Below are 21,057 nucleotides of genomic sequence, written 5' to 3'. Positions count from 1 at the left end.
CATGTTTTCTTCCCACTGGGAGCCCCCACCTTTGCCTAGATACCCTGGACCCCAGCACAACCTGGGGTTTTACGTCTTGCCTCCCCTCAGCCCCAGATGGAGCCCAAAGGAGGACGTTGGCCTGCCGTCACCTTGATCTTCTTACATCTAACAGGGCCATGTCCACAGGCCATTGGATCACACAGCGAAGGACCACGCATTAGTGAGGTGACCTCAGCCCCGCTCTGGGCCTCAGTTTTCTCATCTGTTAAATGGCAGGTCTGGATGCAGCACTCGGCAGAATGTCCCAAAGTGAGGGATTTCTCTTACCTTGTGAAACTCAAGGAAGTCCTGCTGATGGCTGACCTTGTCTCCTGACCCTGAGACGAGGAAGCCCTTATATTCAGGAGGTTGGATAATTAAGGGCTTAATAAGGGCTAGATAATTATCTAAAGGCTCCGGTGCTCACGTGGGGTTCAGCCTGTTCCAAGGTAAATAGCACCAACAGCGAGGGTGGCTGTATGAGAGGAGGCACTGAGGACTCAGAGCCCTCCACCGTCCCCTCTCCCAGACCCAGCAGCCCGTTTCCCTGAGACCCCCTTCCAGAGAGCAAGGACCAAGTCGGGTGTTCCTCGGAAGGGCCACGTGGAGGAGATGCAGGCACATGGACACTGCTGGGCCTCTGGGGGCTCTGTATTCATCGAGGCAGAGCTGCTTGCACAAGGCCAGGACCAGCCCGTCAGAGCCGGGGCTCAAGCTAGACCTGGGGGTGCTCAGCCTTGGCTCAGCCACTGAGGGGAGTGAGGGTCTGCCTGAGGTCACTGGGCGGCTGGGCAGGAGGGGGCAAGGACAGGCTTCTGCAGCCGACTCAGCCCCAGTCCTGCCGAGCTGGAGGAGCAATGGCAGATGGCATCGGTTCATCCCTCTGACGCATCCACAAACAGGGCAGACAGCCACAGCCTCCTGTTCCTGCAGACCCTCTGGCCCTTCCTGCACCCCTCTTCCCTCAGACCATGGTGGGGAGGAGGCAAGAAAAGGCAGGAATGACACAGGTGGAACCAGATAGCAGAAGCCCCCTGGAATGGTTCCGGCATGCAAGGCCAATCCTGGCCACCAGCTTCACCAGCCACGTGGCTCATCACCTCTTTCCACCCCACCCCATTTCACCCCACCCCACCCCCAGCCACTCTGCCATCCTTTTAGCAGGGGGAGAACTTTACATAGCACCTCATAGTAACAGGAGCTGTCTCATGTGCACTGTCCCTGCTCCTGCTGTTGTGCACATTGTTTGCTAAGAAGCACAAGCCATTTATTCCTCAGGACTACCCAATGGTGGAGCAGGTCATTTTCCCCATTTCGCAGAGAGCAAAGCTGAGGCTCAGAGAAGTCAAGCCATCTGCCCCAAATCACACAGCAAATGAGTGAACATAGCTGGGAATCCAAGGGGCTCCAAAGCACAGCCAAGACCTTCACGCCTAACTCAAGACTCCTGCCTACTGCTCCGACATTCCTTCTGCTGTCTCCCACTTCTCAGGCTCTGGAAACAGGGAAAGACCTGAGACCAAGGTCATCTTTCCTGCCCTCCAGGTCATCTGGGGCCCTGCAGTAGTGACCCCCAAGCCCTAGGGATCAGGCTAGCTCTCTTCAGGGAAGCCACCGGCCTCCTTCTGGGCAGGGAGCTTCTTATTATAGAACTAGATACATCACAGACACAAAAAAAGCCAAGCCAGTTGGGAAAAAGTCATTGAATAAATGGATAGATGTATAAATGGATGGATGGGTGGATGGATGGATTGAGCGATAAATGGATGGATGGATGGACAGGTGGATATATGTATGTGTGTATATAAATGGATGGATGGATGGATAACAGTATGGTTGAGTCTCCATTAGGAGATTGGGAAGATGCATAAATGGATGGGTGGATAGTGGGTAAGTGGATGTACAGATGGACAGGTGTATGCATGTATGTGTGTGTGTATATATACATGGATGGATGGCAGTATGATTGGGCTAATGGAGGTTGGATAGATTGGTGGGAAGGATGGATGGATGGATGGATGATAGGTGGACAAATAGACAGGTAAATGGCTTGGTGGGTAGATGGATGGATAGATGGATGGACAGATGAATGCATCCTACATATTTAACTTATAGTCTCTATGTTATTAATATCTTATTTCTTTCCCTTTTTTGTTGGTCATGGGGCTTAAATTTAGGATTTGGACACTGTCCCTGAGCTCTTTTTGCTCAAGGCTAGCACTCTACCACTTGGAGCCACAGCTCCACTTCCAGTTTTCTGGTAGTTAATTGGAGATGAGTCTCATGGACTTTCCTTAGCTGGGCTGAGTTTGAACTATGACTCTCAGATCTCAGCCTCCTGAGTAACTAGAATTACAGGTGTGAGCCACTGGCACCACACAAGACTGGATTTTAGAGCATCTTTTTCCCTCTCAGGATTATCCCGACCTCCTTCCCCCACTGAGACTGCCCTGGATACCATCCCCTCCCCATCCATCTGTGACACTTGAAGGTTGGATTGAAGATTGGCCTTGGAACCCTCTGAGGAAGAGCAGCCCATGCCCTGCTGTGCAATGGCTTTGCTTACTGAGGCTGGAAATGCAGGCGCCTTCTCTTCCCTGAAGGAAACAAACAGAACACTACCCCCAGGCCTTTAGGCAGGCAGGGATCCTTCAGTTGCTAAGAGCTCAGCTTCTTGGTGAGGGAACACTCCATGGCCTTGGCTGCCTGTGCTGTGTCCCCTGCTCTGCTCTCTGCTGTCCTGGGGAGAGTGAGCCGCTGGGTTCTGAGATGACAGGAGTCAGGCTCTGCAAGGAGCTGCAGTAGGAAATGAACCTGCCTCCTTACGACAATGGTTTGCTGGGACCAGAGCAAATCCAAGAGAGAGATACAACCTGAGTTTTGCAGCTCAGTAACAAAGTCCAGCCAGGGGCAGATACATGGAGAGGGCACTGTACATCATAGGCCTGGATTCTAGAAAGATCATTGTTCTTGGGATCTGCCATCATCACCATCTAGCTCTGGCACACTAGGTACATTTCCACTCCGGCAATGAAACGGAACTCCAGACCCTGCCCACCGGCTCTCAGGAGTCTCCAAGATGAGTCATGCCACAGGCAGAGGGCACGGAGCCTGAAGAAGCACCACCATGTGTTCATAATGTTGAGTTCATCCTGACTGTCCCCCAGGGTCCTCCTTCAAAATATGAGCTTCCTGGGCAAGGAGGTGACAGAGTCAATAGGTGTGATCATCGCAGGCACGCTCCCCTCAGACACACCGTGGCTCGGACAAGACGAGACCCAGGAATTGCTGGCCTCAAGTACACAACAAGACTGCTAGGCCTGGCTACGAATTGCAGCTCAAGAGGCGTTTAATGCCAGAAGGGAGAGAGCTAGACAGCCTGGAGGACCACAAAGGGGGACATGGGGGTGGGAGGGTGCGCAGGAGAGAAGGAAACACTGGGAGGTGCAGCAGGGAGGGGGAGGGGGAGAGAAAGCAGAAGACACTGGAGGAAGCCGAGACGGGCACCCAGGCGCCCAGGAAAGACTGAAGAGCCTAGCCAGGCAGTCTGGCTTGCTGGTGATGATGACTCCACGTGGCCTTGCCTCAGTTTCCCCAGCAGCTTGAAAGAAGTGGGCTCACTGCCGTGAGGCTGGCTCACCCTCGGCCCTCACAGTGACACTCCTTCAGTGCTGGTAGGAGAGTCCACTCGATATCACCACATAGCCCTGAAGGATAGAGGAAAGCACAGACCAGGTGAGAGGCCTGTGAGGCCCTCCACCCCACCCCCACCCCAGCTGGCTCTGAGTTCATGCTTTGCCATTCTCACTGCTCCCCCAGGAGAGACCTTGGCCACTTTGGGCCTCTGTCTTCTGGAGGAGAGGGGTAGATAGCACCCATCCCCCAGTTCTATGGACAAGGCATAGTGAGAATCTAGAATCCTCTCAAGAGTCTAGAATCTTCTCCAAACCCACACCTCTCCCCTCCAAAGCAGGGCCAAGTACCCCAAAATTTCTTCTACTCTACACTATGCTGTAGAAATATTCTGGAAGGCTTATTATTCATTCATTCATTCATTCATTCAACAAACCTTCCCTCTGCCCCTACTATACACCAATCCTTGTGGGCAGGTGCTGACAGACTCAGCCCATAGGTAGTTTATTGTCTAAGGCAAAGTGAACCAATAGAGCAGCCATTACCGCATGGGGCTTAAAGTTAAAATCCAACAATTCTGTTGCATTTGCCACATTTTAATTGCTCAGTGGCCACATATCCCTGAGGGAACTGCTCTGGACAATGTAGATGACCATCGCTGTGGAAAGGTCCAATGGCCAGTGCTAGTCTAGAAACCTTTCACTTCAGGCCTAGTGGCTGGATTGGTGTTTGCCAGTGTGAGCCGCTCACCAGGGCATGTCTAAGGGCAAATCCCATTGACAGGCCTGGTAGTTAAGGAATAAGGTTATCTTCCCTAGAGAGACGTTGGTGGGTAGGGGGCAGGGAGGGGGGTGCTCAGGCAGAGGCCTAGATTTCTGTGAGTGACTTGTTGAAGGAATTTCTGATTATTCCTCCAGCCCCAGTGAAATGGGGTAAAGTTGTAGGATCTCACCTTGGACTGTGGTTGAATTTTACTCTGGACCTGTAATTTCAGGTCTAGGGACAATCATTGTAGAAGGTTCAGGAAGCTCCCAGAGTTGCCTCTCTAACCTACAGAAGTTGTCTACAAGGCTAGAAGGCACCCTTTGTCTCCCACTCCTGACAACCAGAATCACAGGACAACTAGAGCCCCCAAATCCCCTGGTGTGGGTTATGAGGACGAACGGAGGCGGGCGGCCTCCCACTGGGGTCTCCTGATGTCCCACTCTTCCATCTCATTGCAGGAAAGGCTCCCGCATGATCTAGCAGGGGCAGAGCACGCCCCAGGCCTGCCTGTCCTCAACACTGCACAGTTTTCAGGCTGGGAAGGAGAGGGGTGACCCCTGCCTTGCTGACCCCAGAGGACCTCTCTGATCACTCCCCCAGGCTCTCACCTCATAGACAGAGACCTCAGGGTTGGCGTAATGGAGATTGACCATGCTGGGGAGGGCAATGCCCATGCCTAAGATACCTGGAGAGAGAGAAAGGAGCTTGGCTGGAGTAGATTGCACGTGACCCAGAGCTGGCTCTGCACTGAAGTCCTCATGGGCACAGTGGTACTCAGGAAATGGACACCCTGATTACCACTCCACTTTACAGAAGGGAACACTGAGGCCAGGGGAGGAAAGGAAGCTGGTGAAGCCCAAGAGCTGAGAGGCCACATGGGCAGCTGGGCTCTAGGTGCCAGTCACCCTCCTTGAGGCTGGGAGGAAGGAGGAGACTAAGATCGGGCATGCGCAGACAGGGTGTACAGTGAGGAGGGGTGGGGGGACATGCTCACCATTGAGGTGGTACAGCAGAGGCTTCTCAAACACGGCGCACATGAGCGTGTGTATCTGATCCACCTGTAGTCATGGAGACAGAGAGATGGATGACCACAGGCTCGCCCAGGGAGGGGCAAGAGGGATGGACAGTTAGGCAGGCAAGCAGGCAGATGGACGGAGGCACAGCACAGTAGAGACAGAAAGAGGAGAGCAGCCCCGCCACATTCCCGCTCCAGTGGGGGCCCAGCTCTGCCCTCCACTCGTTGCCTTCGGGGGATCGGGCTGAGAAGCAGCACCTGCCCGAGGGAAGCTGAGGGATGTGCCTGGGTTGCCTGACACCTGTCACACTCAGTGACTACAGAGGGGCCCACCGGAAGACCACCTGGTACCACGTGACCACCAGACAGCTTGACTGACAGCTTGGGAGAGGGAGACGGTTGGGGCCTATGGGCTGCCGGACTGGTGTGTTGGCTACAAATGGATGGATACATAGCAGCCAGGATGAAGAACAGGCAACGCTGTCCATTATCCCACCAGTCAGGGGGCTCCGGCTTAGGGCTGGGCTGGTGAATGCCAACCACCAGGCAGAGTAAGGCTGGGACAGAGAGAGGGCAGAGGGATGGACACTCCAGGTGCATGTGCCCCCCAGACACACTGGCACACGCTCTTCCCAGGCTCAAGGCTGGCCCGGCCAGTCGGAAGCCCATGCTCACCTCAATGGAGCCCACATTGGAGGTAGCCACAGAGATCTGGACACCCCTGCAAGAGAAGCCAGAAGGTGCTGGGTGGGGTGGGCACCTCCTTGTCCGCCGTGCCACACAGCGGCACCTCAAGTGCCCCTAACACTGTGGACCCATGGCATGGAAGAATCCGTGGAGGCGGCTGAGAGCTGGGGGGCCCGCCTTACCCCAGCACGGATGTCATCCCCCGGAGCTTCATCTCAGATGCAGAAAACTGAAGTTTCAGGTTCACAACCTAGATGTGCGGGGACAGTGGGGTCAGAGGACACAGAATCTGGAAGAACCTTCCACACCGCCCCCCCCACACACACACACACTGGCCATAGCTGTTTTGGGAGCATTAGTGAGGTACCAATCCTTGCTCTGGAAAGCTACCACAAGTACCCCAATAATCCCCCCAGCAGTGGTGTCTGCCACAATGGCAGAGAGTGGCATGGGGAGGGAGGGGTGCCCCGGAGACAGGTGGGGTCCCAAGAAAGCTGCCCTGAAGAAGGCTGAAGCTGAAAGATGAGGGGGATCCAGGGGGCCCTGCACCCACAAAGGCCTTGAGGTAGAAATATCCAGACAAGTTCAATTAAGAGACAGCAAGAGACCGGTATGGACAGAGCAATGCAAGTGAAGAGTGTGCGGCCTCCCTCGCGGCCAGCACCGCTTGCCCACTCACCACGTCCAGGGAGAAGAGGGACTGGAAGGCCGAGTTGGAGGATGTGGCCAGGACGTCCACCAAGGGCTGCAGTGTCAGGGTGGCGTTGTTGGGATGGAGCCTGAGCACAGGCGTGGCACCCAGCTGGACCTTGAGCACCAGGGGCCTGGGCTGGAGGAAGAGGTGGGCCACCTAGGCGGTGGGGAGGAAGGAGACCAGGCTGGGACACAGGGATGACAAAGCCACCAGGGCTCTGCACATCAAGAGTGGACCAGACAAGGGGTTTGGCCTCCTAGCAGGGGATCCCTGAACTGGATCTTGGTTTTGTTCATTTCTTTTGAGAAAGGTCTACACAGCTGTGATCTCGAACTCATGACCTTCCTGCCTCAGACTCCCAAGTGTTGGGACTATAAGTGTTTTCCATCACACCTGGCTCAGAGCTGGGCCTTGGAGATGGATAGGGATTGGGAAGGAGGAAGGCCACCCCAAGCAGAGGCACGCTGGGGCAGAGAGAAGAGAGCCCCAGGTCTGTGCAGAAAAGGGGCTGGACCTGATGAGCAGAGGAAGTGGTAAGAGAACCCTACTCGGGGCAGTCATGTGCCAGCTGAGCTCTTGGTCCTGAGAACCCCATCCCAGCCTCCAGACTCGACCCCAGGAGTGTCACCAACCTCAGGGATGAGCTGGCCCAGTTCAGAAGTGTTCAGTGGATTGTTGTCGGAGCTCTGAAATCAGCCAAACTCCAAGTAAAGACCCCACATGGAGGACAGGGGCCCCTCCTCCCACCGACCCCAGGAAATCCCTCAGCCACCCTGAGGCCCCTGCCTCTGCCAGGGCTTCACACCGGGCACCCTGCCCATAGGCCCTGAGCAGCAGGTCTGGCCTCACCAGCTGCCCAGTGATGTCCAAGTTGAGAGTGCCAGCCTTCTGCATCAGCAGGAGAACATAGTCAAACAGCTGCTGAGATAGGGTCACGGTTGCTGGGGCACCTGTTGTGTCCCGAGGCCATGGCCACAGGAAAGAGGCAGCATCCAGGGGCGGGGCCAGGGGCTTGCCCAGCAGGAAGAGAACAGCCTGTGGGGGGGCGGGGAGATGCGCCAAGGTCTCAGTGGGGTTGGCCCTGGGACTGAATGAACATAGCTCCTCGATGTCAATCAACCCCTCAGGCTGCCACATGCTGTCTGGCCCCTGTGCCGTGTTCTGGCTGGAACAGCATGCTTCCCTTCTCACTTAATGCCACTTTAGGCATCCCCCCCCAGACACCTAGGACCACCATGGTCCCCAGCTCCCAGCACCCAGTTGACTCACCCTGACCTCCAAGGAAATGGAATCACTGGTGATGATGGGCACATTTGCCATGAAGTAGCGAATCTGGGACTCGGGACCCACAGGGTTGAGACCTTCAGAACGCCAGGATGGAGGAGGGGGAGAAATGGCATATTGAGCACTCCCCACCAATTACCTCACCTAGCCAGAAAACTAAATTAACTGAGAAGCTTGAGGCAGGCCACAAAAGCAGAGGGGAAGGCAAAGTGCATACATGCGGGATGTAGCCACTCCCACACAACTGTTGACTCCTGCTTTAGAAACCACTGTCACAGATAGGGCTTCCACTCTCCCAGGGGGTAGCAGACTACTGACTCCAAATTAGAAGGAATGAGAAGGTTCCATCCAGACACAAATACCACCTGATGAAGTCAAAAGGAAACACAGAAAAAGATAAAGAGCTCCAAGTCATGTGGCTCACACCTGTAATCCCAGCTACTTAGAAGACAGAGATGGGAGGATTGGGTTTAAGGCCAATGTGAGGGGGGGGAAAAAGTTAGCAAGAGTCGGGCACTGGTGGCTCATGCCTATAATCCTAGCTATTCAGGAGGCTGAGATCAGAGGATCATGGTTCGAAGCTAGCTCAGGCAAGAAAGTCCTTGAGACTCTTTACCTGCAACAAACTACTCAGAAAAAGCCAGAAGTGGAGCTGTAGCTCAAGTGGTAGAGCACTAGCATTAAGCAAAGAAGCTCATGGACAATATCTATTCCCTGAGTTCAAGCCCCAGGACCAGCAAAAAAAAAAAAAAATTAGCAAGATCCTATCTCAAAACCAGAATCCTATCTCATGCCAGAACCAGTAGTTCATGCCTGCCCTAGCTACACAGGAGGCTGAGATGTAAGGATCATGGTTCAAAGCTACCCCAGGAAGAAAAGTCCATGAGACTCTTACCTCCAGCACTTAACTACTCAGAAAAAAAAGCTAGAAGTGGGGCTGTGGCTAATGTGGTAGACTACTAGCCTTGAACACAAAGAGACTCAGAAATAGCACCCAGGCACTGAGTTCAAATGCCAGATGTGTGGTGCACAACTTTAATCCAAGGCATACAGGACTCCTAGGTAGGAGGACTGCAGTCCAAGGCTGCAGTTTCCAGGCAAAAACATAAGATCTTAGCTGAAAAAATAACTGAAGCAAAAAAAAAAAAAAAAGACTAGGAGTGTGGCTCAAGTGGTAGACCATCTTCCTAGGCAACATGAGCTGTGAGTTCAAATCCCAGTACTACCACATAAAGAAAAAGAAAAAAAATAGACCTTAGGTGGCTTAGGTCCAGATATGTGACTTACACTTTCTCATTCAATTATCACACCGTTGTGCAAGGTTATTTCACATGTGTACACACAGATCTGTGGGGCACTGATGCACACAATGTAGACATGGTTAATCTAACCTCAAAGTTATGGTCCCTCTATCTGATCACCCTGCCCCCTCCAGGAGCTCTAAATCCAGCTTCCATACGGAGCTTCGAGCAGCTTTCTAAGAGGCATAACTAAGAGCCCAATTCAATGCATTGAGTACACTCAAGGCTCAGAACACTGGGCCTGGGACAGGTGCGCAGGTGAGCCGCCATGAGAACCACATCACGATGTGGCTGAAGGATCTGGGATACACAGTGAAGTCTGGCAGGCTGAGGTTCACTGAGGAAAGCCCAGCTCAGGAAGAATTTGGAAGCCGGCAGAATGTTCTGAATCTTGATGGAGGAGTTGGGGGTTGGAGGGGGTTGGTTGTGTGACTTTGCAGAGAACTGCGCACAGAAAGGGTGCATTGCATGTTTAAAAGTATATAAAACCAAGCCAGGCCACCAGTGGCTCACATCTGTAATCCTAGCTACTCAGGAGGCTGAGATCTGAGGATCACAGTTTGAAGCCAGCCTGGGCAAAAAAGTCTGAGAGACTCTTATCTCCAATTAACCACCAGACAAAACAGAAGTGGCGGAGCTGGGAATATGACCTAGTGGCAAGAGTGCTTGTCTTGTATACATGAAGCCCTGGGTTTGATTCCCAAGCACCACATATATAGAAAATGGCCAGAAGTGGCGCTGTGGCTCAAGTGGCAGAGTGCTAGCCTTGAGTAAAAAGAAGCCAGGGACAGTGCTCAGGCCCTGAGTCCAAGGCCCAGGACTGACAAAAAACAGCAACAACAACAACAAAAAAAAAACAGAAGTGGCCCTGTGACTCAAAGTGGTAAAGTGCTAGCTTTGCGTGAAAAAGCTCAGGCACAGCACCCAGGCCCTAAGTTGAAGCCCCACAACTGACAAAAAAAAGTGTATAAAACAATTAAAATTTGGGGCTGGGGATATGGCCTAGTGGCAAGAGTGCCTGCTTCATATACATGAGGCCCTGGGTTCAATTCCCCAGCACCACATATACAGAAAATGGCCAGAAGTGGTGCTGTGGCTCAAGTGGCAGAGTGCTAGCCTTGAGCGGGAAGAAGCCAGGGACAGTGCTCAGGCCCTGAGTCCAAGCCCCAGGACTGGCCAAAAAAAAACAATTAAAATTTAATATTCATGGCAGATAGAGAGAAAATATTAAAAGATGAAAAATTTTGGAAGTGGAGGTATAGCTCAAGTAATCAAGGACCAACCTTGAACAACAACAACAAAAAAAGCTAAATAAAAACAGAAGGCCCTGGGTTTTGTACCCCACTACCAGCAAAAAAAAAAAAAAAAAAAGGAAGGAAGGAAGGAAGGGAGGGAGGGAGGGAAGGAGGAAGGGAGGGAGGGAGGGAGGGAAGGAGGGAGGGAGGGAGGGAGGGAGGGAGGGAAGAGACAGAAAAGGAAATTTTCAAAGTGATTTCTTTATTTGTCCATTTTTTCTTATGCAGGAAAAGTGGACTGATGCCACTGTGCCCTACTTTTTTAATGCATGTAAAATTTATTGTAATTATACAAATACAATCAAATAAAGGGTTATGAGAACACTGATTTCTATATAGATTTGTCCTAACACAAAATTTGAAATATGATTTTTTTCAAATCTTTTCTCTAACATTCTGCACCAATATTACATAGAATCTATTCTAGGTTGTGGTACCCAGAAAGAGATGGGAAAAAGAGAGAATGGACAAGACAATATTATTACTGTGCACTTACACATATGTATAAAAAGAGCACAATTGGGCTGGGGGTATGGCCTAGTGGCAAGAGTGCCTGCCTCGGATACACGAGGCCCTGGGTTCGGTTCCCCAGCACCACATATACAGAAAACAGCCAGAAGCGGCGCTGTGGCTCAAGTGACAGAGTGCTAGCCTTGAGCGGGAAGAAGCCAGGGACAGTGCTCAGACCCTGAGTCCAAGGCCCAGGACTGGCCCAAAAAAAAAAAAAAAAAAAAAAAAGAGCACAATAAAGCCCACTAAAAAACTCTTAAAAATGGAGGAGAGAAGAAAGGGAGGAATCAAGAAAATGTCATGCTGAAAGGGTAGATTTTATCAAAGTATATTATGTATAATCAGATATATATATATAATCAGAAAAGGCACACACACACACACAATTCACCACTTAAAGATCTAGATGTTTGTTTGTTTTTTTTGTTTTCTCTCACATGATTTGATGTAAAATATTAAGACCCTAGTATGAAAGACTTGGTTCTGGATCTGGAATTCCCAGATTCCATGAATATTTGTGCAATCTGGACTCCCACAGTTCATGCTAGGATGGGCACCTCCTAGAGGTGTGCTCTGATCCAGAGGGGGCCGTGTCTGAAGGGTCTCGGCGGGCCCAGCCCTCCCAGGCCCTGGGCTCCACGTCTTACCAATCAAGGTGCCCAGGTGGACATTGAGGCCCTGCACCAGGCTGGAGATTTGCAGGCAGAGCTGTGGTAAGACAAAGGGGGCTCTGGTCAGCCCCTCAGGACTAAGGGTGAGAGGCTGCAAGGGGTCCAAGATCCATGGGCCTGACATTCTTTCCTTCCTCCATCCCCAGTGGGCATCTCCCAGCACTTGCTCTTGGAAACAGGACACAGATCCTCGAGGCTAGCAAGGGCAGCCTAGGCCCACAGCTAGAATACAAGCCCCAGCCAGGCTGAGGAGCCTGCTACTTGGAGATGAGAAAGCCAGTTGCTGAGAGTATGGTACCCTTAGTGAAGCAGGCTGTAGCCAGTGAGCCACAGGAGCCAGGCTAGAGAAATCAGAGGTTCTTCAGGGCCCCCAGTGGGCACCCAGAGAGGCCCCCTGAGCTTGTGTCAGTGTGACCAGAGAGATTGCAAGGTTGGGGACTCTCGCACTTGGGCCAGGCAAGAGCTGGTAAAAGCCAAGCAGGCAGGGGAAAGAGGACAGGGTTTTCTCTTTCCACAGGGCCTCTGCAGCCCTAGTTTGGGGGGCGGGGGGCGGGGGAAGAGCCAGGAACATAGAGGGCTGACAATTGGGCCATGGTCTTCTGGAATCGTCCCTTGAATCTCAGCATTTCATCTGCAAGGTGCGAATGGTGCAGCCTGTTTTTGGGGTGGGGTTGGCCCGAAGTAGGTGTACTCTATCTCCCCCTGATGGGGAGGGGGGAGGGGGTGAGAGTTTGCACCCCAGGGCACCATCTTGTACCAGATCAGCTACATGAAGCTAACGACAAGAGCAGAAATTGCCATCATCCCTGCTGGAGCACACAGCTGGGAAGGAGGCATCTAGAAGAATCTGGCCACATCTGGCTCCAGTGCCAAGCCCTCATCCACTCTCATCTTGTCCCCCTGATAAACACTGACCCTACTCCACTCTCTAGCATGGAATCCAGGATACCTTGGAAGACGAACCCACCTCCCTGGCAACTCCCTAGACCCTAGCTTTGCTTGGGTTTCCCTACCCCTCGTTTAGTCATCAACATCTTCTCTGCCCTTGTGGGACGCTGGAGGCTCCCGTGGAAGGTCTTCTACAAAAACCATCCCAAGCTGAGGGTGAAGCAATAGGGCGTGAGTATGTGCCATGCATGTGTGAGGCCCCAGTTCACACCCAATCACCCTCACACACAAGCATGTGCACCCATGCACACACATAATCCAAACTACCCTTGCTCATGTCTGAATCCCCTTTCTCCCATCAGCTCTTTTTTTTTCTTTTTTTTGTTAGTCATGGGGCTTGAACTCAGGGCCTAGGAGTTTTCCCTGAGGTTTTTCATTCAAGGCTAGTGCTCTACCACTTTGAGCCACAGCGCCACTTCCAGTTTTCTGGTGGTTAATTGGAGATAAGAATCTCATGGACTTTCCTGACCAGGCTGGCTTGAAACCCCAGTTCTCAGATCTCAGCCTTCTGCGTAGCTAGGATTATAAGCATGAGTCACTGGTGCCCAGCCAATTAGGCCTTCTGAGTTTACCAATGCCCCCCCCCCCAGGCTACCTCTCAGGGTCCTTTACCTTGTTACGCAGGACAGCTTGAATGTGATTCTGCACGGGGACCAGCAGTGCGGGGAAGGAGCTGAGGAAGAAACGGAAAGGATGCTTGACTCAGCCAAGCCCCACCACTGCGCAGAAGTCTCTGTCCTCCTCTGACAGTCCAGGGAGAGCCCACCATGAGCCCAACCTGGGTCTGGAATAATTGTCTCCACATCCAGATAAGGTTTGAAGGTGACCAAGTTGTGATCAGTGAGGCCAGATTTGGGGGAGACCAAGGACAATGAAAAGCCAGCCTCAACCTGTCCCTGACCAGCTGGCTTTGTGGCCCCTCCAAGCCCAGTGGTCGAGCTGGGATCCCACCAGCTCTGCTTCCTGCTCCCACCCCAGTTCTCTGTGACAGGCCCAGCAACACCCTGTCCCCCACATGTCCCATCTGAACAATGAGAGGGGGCTGAAGACCATGGCTCTCAGCAGCAATCCCCAGTGGCCTGCAGAAGCCTGGGGATCTCTGGGTTCAATCAGAGCTTGGTTCATCAGGCACTCACCTATTTCTGCCATCTAGCACCCTGGCCGGGCTGAAGAGTGAGAAGCAGGAGGAGACGCTGACCTCGGGGGTTCTGATGGAGGCCTGGGCCACGCGCACGTCAGCCTGCAGCGCCACGGGCAGCAGCATCTCCAGAGGCTGCAGGACACTGTGGGAGGCCAGACCCCGCCAATGAAGGACCCCTCAAATCCCTTGGGCTACGCTGGCCCACAACCTGATGGAGACGAGCCCTCCCACAAAGCACAAGCCCACCCCACTTGGGGTAGACTCTGGGCCCCCAAACTCCACTCTGGGTCACAAATGTGGCAGCGCAACAGGGTGACAGATGGTGGGACTCTGGGCCAGTCACCAGCCAAGCTGAGCCTCCCATGAACTAAGACACAGGATTGGCACTGTCTGTGCTGCGTTCCCAGGTACTTGCCATGCCCAAACACCCAGCTGTGGGTGCAGAGCACCCACTTTAGGACCCAGTGAGGCCAAGAGGTCCCACAGAGTGCCAGCTCATCGCTGGAAAGTTAAATGCCTAACAGAAGGTGTCTGGCATGCAGAATCATGTGGGCAGCTGCACCTACTGAGCACCCGTTGTATGTGCCTAGCACTGGGCAAGGGAGGGCAGTAACTAACCTCAGCAACAGACACCCCCACCCCTAGCCATCAGTAAACCCACCCCTTTGTCAGATGAGGAAACTGAGGATTGGGGAAGCGATGTGACTGCTCACCACATAGTGGTTGGGTGGGAATTGGGATCTTAAAGATTCTCCTTGTCTTTTTTTATTAGCTTAATTAAAAAATGCATGCATTCCTATAAATTATCCTGATCTTACTCTCCTTTGAGAGTGGGACACAGAGACTGGAAGTGTGACAGGAGATTCACTCACCGAAAGACCTGGATGGTAAAATTGGCCATTGCTGACACGTGAACCCCAAAACCAGCCACGAATTTCAGGTGGGGGCTGGACACATGGACTTGTTGGATTTGGATCCTGCAGGATAGGAACCAAGTGGCAGGGAGCCCTCCAGAAGCCATAGACTTGGCCCTGCGGTGCCTTGAGCCACAACGACCCCACTGATGTTATAAGAAGCTTTCTAACAGGCATAGATGGCTCAAACTTCTAATCCCAGCTACTTGAGGACTGAGAACTAGAGGATCATGTTTTGAAGCCAGCCCAGGCAGAAAAGTCCAAGAGACTCTGTTTCCAAAGTAACCAACAAAAAGCTAGGCTAACTGGGCACTGGTGGCTCACGCCTGTAATCCTAGCTATTCAGGAGGCTGAGATCTGAGGATCGTGGTTCAAAGGGAGCCTGGGTAAGAAAGTTCATGAGACTCTTATCTCCAATTAACCACCAGAAAACAGGAGTGGCGCTGTAGCTCAAAGTGGTAGAGCGCTAGCCTTGAGTTCAGGGACAGCACTCAGACCCTGAGTTCAAGCCCCATGACCTACCAAAAAAGCCAGGCTGAAGGCATGGCTCAAATGGTAGAGTGCCAACTAAGAAAGCAAGCAAAGTGAGTTCAAATCCTAGTAGAGGCAGGCAAATACAGTGGAGGCTTCTGACAAATGAGGCCATGAGGTGAGGGAGCAGTAGAAGGTTCTCCACTCTGGGGTGAAGGGGGACCAACAAGCCAAACTGACCAGCCAGCTGGAGGCCAGCTGGGGGCCAGCTGGAGGGAGGAAGAGGGGCCCCAGCCTCGGGTCAGATCTAGTGAGCTGAACTCTGTGGCCCAGGAAGCTAGGATGTTTAGGAAAGAGACTTTGAGATGGACTGTAGCAGAAATCCTCCTGGAGCCTCTAACCCAGAAGGAAAGTCCCTCCCACTGCAGCTGCCATTCCCACTGCTCAGCACCAGGCCCTCCCTTCTGGTCTCCTGTGTATAACTCGGTTCCACATAGCGGCTGTGGAGAGGCGATTCAGACACTGCAGCGCGGGCTGAAGTGCAGAGGGCCCATCCAGTCCACCTTGGCACTCCTTGGGTGACCTGAACCTATGGCTGCCCCCCCCCCCCGCACATAGGCCAAGCCCTGCTCTGTTCCCCCCACTGCCACCCGCATGTGTTCCCAGGTCTGCAGACAAGGCCTAGGCAATTGGTGTGGCAGAGCCAGGCCAGAAACCTCCGGAGCATTCTTGGTGACTGGCTGCCCATGCGGGTCTCCCGCCTTGGTCTTTATAATCATGTCATGAACATCACTCCTGCCCTCCCCTAAGAGCCTCACGCTGGTAGCCCCCTGGGTGGCAGCTGTCTGTTTACTCACGTGTTCTTTCCATGTCTCAATGTTAGTTGCCATCATTCAAAATCAAATGACAAATAATAGATGCTTCATAGATACACAAGAGACAGACAGACAGACAGACAGACAGATAGACAGATAGACAGATAGATAGATAGATAGATAGATAGATAGATAGATAGATAGACAGATAGATAGATAGATAGATAGATAGATAGATAGATAGATAGATAGATAGATAATAGAAAGACTGGCAGATGAGCCCCATGGACACCTAGAGAATTGTGAGGAGCAAGTCTGTGCTCCTCATGGAAGGTGGACAGTGGACCCAGGCACTGGAAGTGTCTGGCTTTGAGACGCCCCACCCATCTACGTATGTTAAGGGGTGGGGCTATTGGGATCACTCTTGTGTCTAAATTTCATCTCTGGTGTTCAGAGGAAGAAGCCGAGGGTCCTGTCAGCTCTGTGCATCTTAGGACCACCGTCTGGACCCCTGAGGACAGAACTACCTCAGAGGCACCAGGCTCCCCACGTCTCCATCTTGGTCTCACCTCTTTTCACAACCCCGCATTTTGTGGCTGGGAGCATCTGACCTAGGGAGAAGATGCCCTCCCCCACCCCCATCAATGGCACCTATATTAACTTCCAGGCTGGAGCACTGTGCCCCATGGATGGGAGCACTCACCCTGGGGGACCACCTACTAGCCAGAGGAGCAAGGCTCATTCAGGACATCTACCCACCTGCTGGTGGACTGCAGCACTCACCTTGTCATCAGGAGCACTCCAGCTGGTACAGGAGCACCTTCTCTGGAAGGCGGGAGCACTCACCTGATAGACTGAAGGACCTCACCACTCTGGTCCAGGAAATCGGGGACGGGGACCCGCAGGGCTCGCTCAAGTGGGGCCTTCCCGATGTCAGACACTGCGGGGCCAGGGCAGGGCATTGAGAACACAGCACCTGACACCTTCCTTGTACAGGGAAAGAACAGGCAGCCCTGTGCAGGCTCACATGGAAACACAGCCCACGGCAAGGCCCTCTGCAGCCTCTTGGAGAGTGAGGGGCGGCCTCACTGCTTGTGGAGATGCTCAGTGCTTCAGTCTCCCTATCTTTACCTTTGCACCAGTTATAATGGTGCCTGTCACTTGGTGCCATTGCAGACCCTCGGTGAGCCCCAAGTGCCAGCTCTGTTGTTGCTGTAGGTCTTTGTGGCCACCCTCACTTCCCATATAGGGGCTGCAGCGGTCCCAGGTGGTCTGAGTGTTCTCCTCCTACTCATAAAAACTCAGCTTAACAGGGAGGTGAAGCCATCTTGAGATGGTGGCTCTGGATGGAACCACCTGGCTCAGAGCCTGTGGATTTCCTCCCTCAGTGGCGAGCTGGGCCCCAGGAGCTAATGGAGGGCAAGCTCAGTGGAAATGAGAAGCCGTGCTAGATGGCGTTAGAACACTGTTCAAGCTCTCCATGGGATAATGGGATATGGCTGAACCTCGATTTCCCCAAAGAGCACAAGTGGTGGTCTCCATGCTCCCACTGCCCCCTTCTAACCTGACTGTGGCTGAGCAGAGACTCCCACCCCAGCCCCAGACTCTATCCACAGTGCTCCAAGATCCTGAGCACAAACTCGTGGGACAGGGTGGGGAGGACAAGGGGAGAAGCCGCCCTGCCCAGACTTGGAAGCAGGGCGCGCCACGTGGACCCTCCTGCCAGATTTCCTCCAAGAATAAACAGGCACATGAGTCAGGCATGACTCCTGGGGACAAAAGAGGTCTGTGAAAGACAAGCAGAGGGCAGGACAGTGGCCAGGGGTGGTGGCCCTCAGGTCCCTGCCCGCAGGCATTCGTTTGACGTATGTGAGTCACATTTCTGCACAGCTCACTGGCCACTCACAGCTTTCCTTGTCCACCCATCTTCCCGGAAACAGGCCCTGCTGGGTGGGAGAGGGCCTGCCTCGTCCCTGAGCCATGGACTGGCTGCTTTGCAGCCTGGGCTACGAAGTCCTCCTCCTGTCAGGCTCAAAGTTCTCACACTGTAATCAGCTGCTGACCTCTTACCTGACCCAGCTCTGGTAGGACCCCAAGAGCCCTCTAAGATGCAGCTGAAGTCAAATAAAGATTTCTGTGCTGGAGCCCTGACCTTGGCAGACTTGGTTTTACGCCAGGTCTTACCCGCCCCCGTGCCTTTCCTGGGAATGGGGATGAACAACAGAGTCACAGGCCAGAGGCCTGCTCCGAGAAGGGCCCAGAGCTAAATTCAAGACATCCCCGGTAAGCTGGGGGCTGATGGCTCACGCCTGTAATCCCAGTGACTCGAGAGGCTGAGATCTGAGGATGGAGGTTCAAAGTCAGCCCTGGGGAAAGAAAGTCCCTGGGAGTTTCCTTTCCAATGAACCACCAGAAAACCAGAAGTGGCACTGTGGTTCATGTGGCAGAGCGCTAGAAGAGCACAGGGACAGTGCCCGGGCCCTGAGTTCAAGCCCTACAACAGACCCCTGCCATACTGGGCTTGACCAGCCTCTCCCAGCACATGTGGACACACACACACACACACACACACACACACACACACATACACACACACACACACACACGCACGGTGCTGTGCCACACCTCTGCACATATCCAGGCACATGCCACAAGTACCCCCTGTTGAAAAAAAGAAACTTCGCCTAGGCAGGGCTGGTGGTGTGGCTTAGAACAGGGAGTCTGCCTAGTAAGTAGGAGGTGCTGAGTTCAAACCCTAGTGTCACCAAAAAAACACACCCACATCTTCATAATGCCTGAAGGTGTGAGTAGACACACACTTGTAAGAAGAGTTGTTTGAACAGTGTATGCCCATCGCACTAGGCACAGGTGATACTTGTGCACCCCGTGGGTTCTCCTGCATACACCAGTGGCACATCTCTTACCATAGTTCAGAGCTGCCTTGTTGAGTCGGACCCTGGCGCCTGGCAAGGTGGCATTGACCATGGGCAGCAGCAGTGCCAACAGAAGGTCCAGCCCTTGTGACCCGAACATGGCTGCCCTGGCCACTGCCCCCAAGATCTGTGGGCCAAAGTAGGGACAAATATCAGGGAGGAGGGCCAAAATCGTTATCTCTAGGTGCTCAGAACATACCCCAGGGGCACAGGCCCTACCCCGGGTCCCACAAACAGCCTTTACAATTCTGTGTTGGGAGCCATACTCCCCTGCCCACTCCACCATGAACTGGGGGAACCTAGCCTGAAAGCAGCCCCCACGGACCACAGAAATTGTGGTCTTGACTCGAGTCACACAGCACGCTGGTACAAGATGAAAGCCTGGCAGAAGATGGGCCAGGAGGGCTGGGGGAGACAGAGGGCAGGTTCTTGTCTCCCCAAAAGAGGGTCCAGGCCCAGCACTGCAGAGCTCAGGGCTCTGTCACTTGATGCCAGGAGTCCAGACCAGTGTGACAGCCCAAATGGTGTCCAGTTGTCCAGTCTCAGCCAAGGGAAAACCTGGGGGTGGGGGGCTAGCTCCCTTCCTCATCTCAGCCTGAGCAGGCAAGGAATGCCCCCAAAATAGATGTCTCTGTGACCCCCAGTCCCGGGCAAGACCAGGGGCAGAATGAGCCTTGTACAGGGGGTGGTTGGAGAAGAGTCCTCATGGAGAGATGTAGAAGCCCAGCCCAGTCCGTTCCTACCTCCGTGGCCCCTGAGTCGGGTAGAAGCTCAGCCCCAGGCAGGTCTCCTGGCCAGGTGGATAGTGGCTTTATGAGGTTCCCCAGGGTTCAGGGACCTTGGGGAAGGGCCGGGGTTCCACAGGTTTGCTTGCGGTTGCAAGTGTTTTCCCTGCAAACACAGCCTTTGCCAAAGTGCCTCATGTCACACGTGTGATGGGGCTGCCACGTCGCCAGGCCTGGCTGCCAACCATCGGGAGACCCTGGAGTTAGGCAACTTTGGCCTAAGGGCCAAGAGATAGATCTCAGAAAATGAGTCTCCTTCTAAGAGCATTCCCTCATCACTCCAGCCAAGGCCCAGGGGTGCCCAAGGACGGGGCCATGGTGGCAATGACCCCTCAAGCATGATGTCTTCAAGTTCTGCCCCTAACACCACCCTCACAGGACAGGCAGGAAGCTGTGGAGCCCTGGCCCAGTCATTGACTGTGCCCTGGTCCTGGTTGCATACTGAGCCAACACCAAAAGGGAACAGAGGAGAAAGCATGGGTGACAGACACACCTAGCTCCTTTCCAAGGGCACTGCCCACTCACACTGAGGTTCGCCCGCCACCTCTTTGCACCATGCCAACCCCAGCACCCACCCTGGCTATAAGGGATCCAAAAGAGGGGCCATGTATGTGCAGTGAGGAAGCGTGCACAGACATGTGCGTGTGCGTGGGTTGTGTGTAGTTATGTGTGCATAGTTACGTGAAACCTTGGTTTGTGATACTCTGTGCCAGTTGACACATGCCAGCAGGAGCACAGATGTGAGTCTGTGAGTGTGTGTCTTACACACGTGTGCACGGCAGTAAGTGGACTCTTTCCTGTGGTCACCAAGTGTGCACCTGTGGTGTCGTATCTGCATAGGTGATGGCTGAGCTACATGGGTGCCCTTCGATTACTCTGTATGACCCACCTGGGCCACAGGCCCAAGGCATCTGTGGAATGTGGACTCCCCCTATTCCAGATCCTTCTGTGGCTCTCTGTGATTCTACTACAACCCAGTACTAGGCCTAGAGCCCAGGTCTGCTCTGGGCTGGGGCTTCTCTAATGCCAATGTCAATTACTGCCCTCCCCATGTGGTCAGAACTCACCTGGACTAGCTGTGCCTACAAGCCAGTTTTCCACCCCCACCCCAAATCCAGAGGTCAAAAGGAAAAGGAAGGGCTTGCTCAGGGCTCCCTGACACCCACTACTCTCA

At 53.4% G+C, this 21,057-nt stretch overlaps 1 protein-coding gene across 1 annotated transcript; it reads right to left on the bottom strand.

Annotated features, from left to right (window-relative positions):
- Positions 1-3,686: 3,686 nt before the first annotated feature.
- Positions 3,687-19,198, bottom strand: Bpifb2 (BPI fold containing family B member 2). Its single transcript, XM_048347451.1, has 15 exons — positions 19,090-19,198; positions 17,012-17,105; positions 14,838-14,942; positions 13,961-14,107; positions 13,437-13,497; positions 11,853-11,913; positions 8,085-8,176; positions 7,665-7,850; positions 7,448-7,501; positions 6,801-6,971; positions 6,304-6,371; positions 6,110-6,155; positions 5,414-5,477; positions 5,028-5,104; positions 3,687-3,728 (listed from the first exon to the last, which is right to left on the bottom strand). Exons 1-15 carry the CDS (start codon positions 19,196-19,198, stop codon positions 3,687-3,689), a joined length of 1,377 nt encoding a protein of 458 aa, XP_048203408.1.
- Positions 19,199-21,057: the final 1,859 nt, after the last annotated feature.

This window comes from Perognathus longimembris, chromosome 6 (genome assembly GCF_023159225.1).
Source record: "Perognathus longimembris pacificus isolate PPM17 chromosome 6, ASM2315922v1, whole genome shotgun sequence".
In the NCBI taxonomy this organism is placed as follows: domain Eukaryota; kingdom Metazoa; phylum Chordata; class Mammalia; order Rodentia; family Heteromyidae; genus Perognathus; species Perognathus longimembris.
The sequence above is the reverse complement of the archived record's forward strand: the minus strand, read 5'-3'. Positions and strand labels throughout refer to the sequence as shown.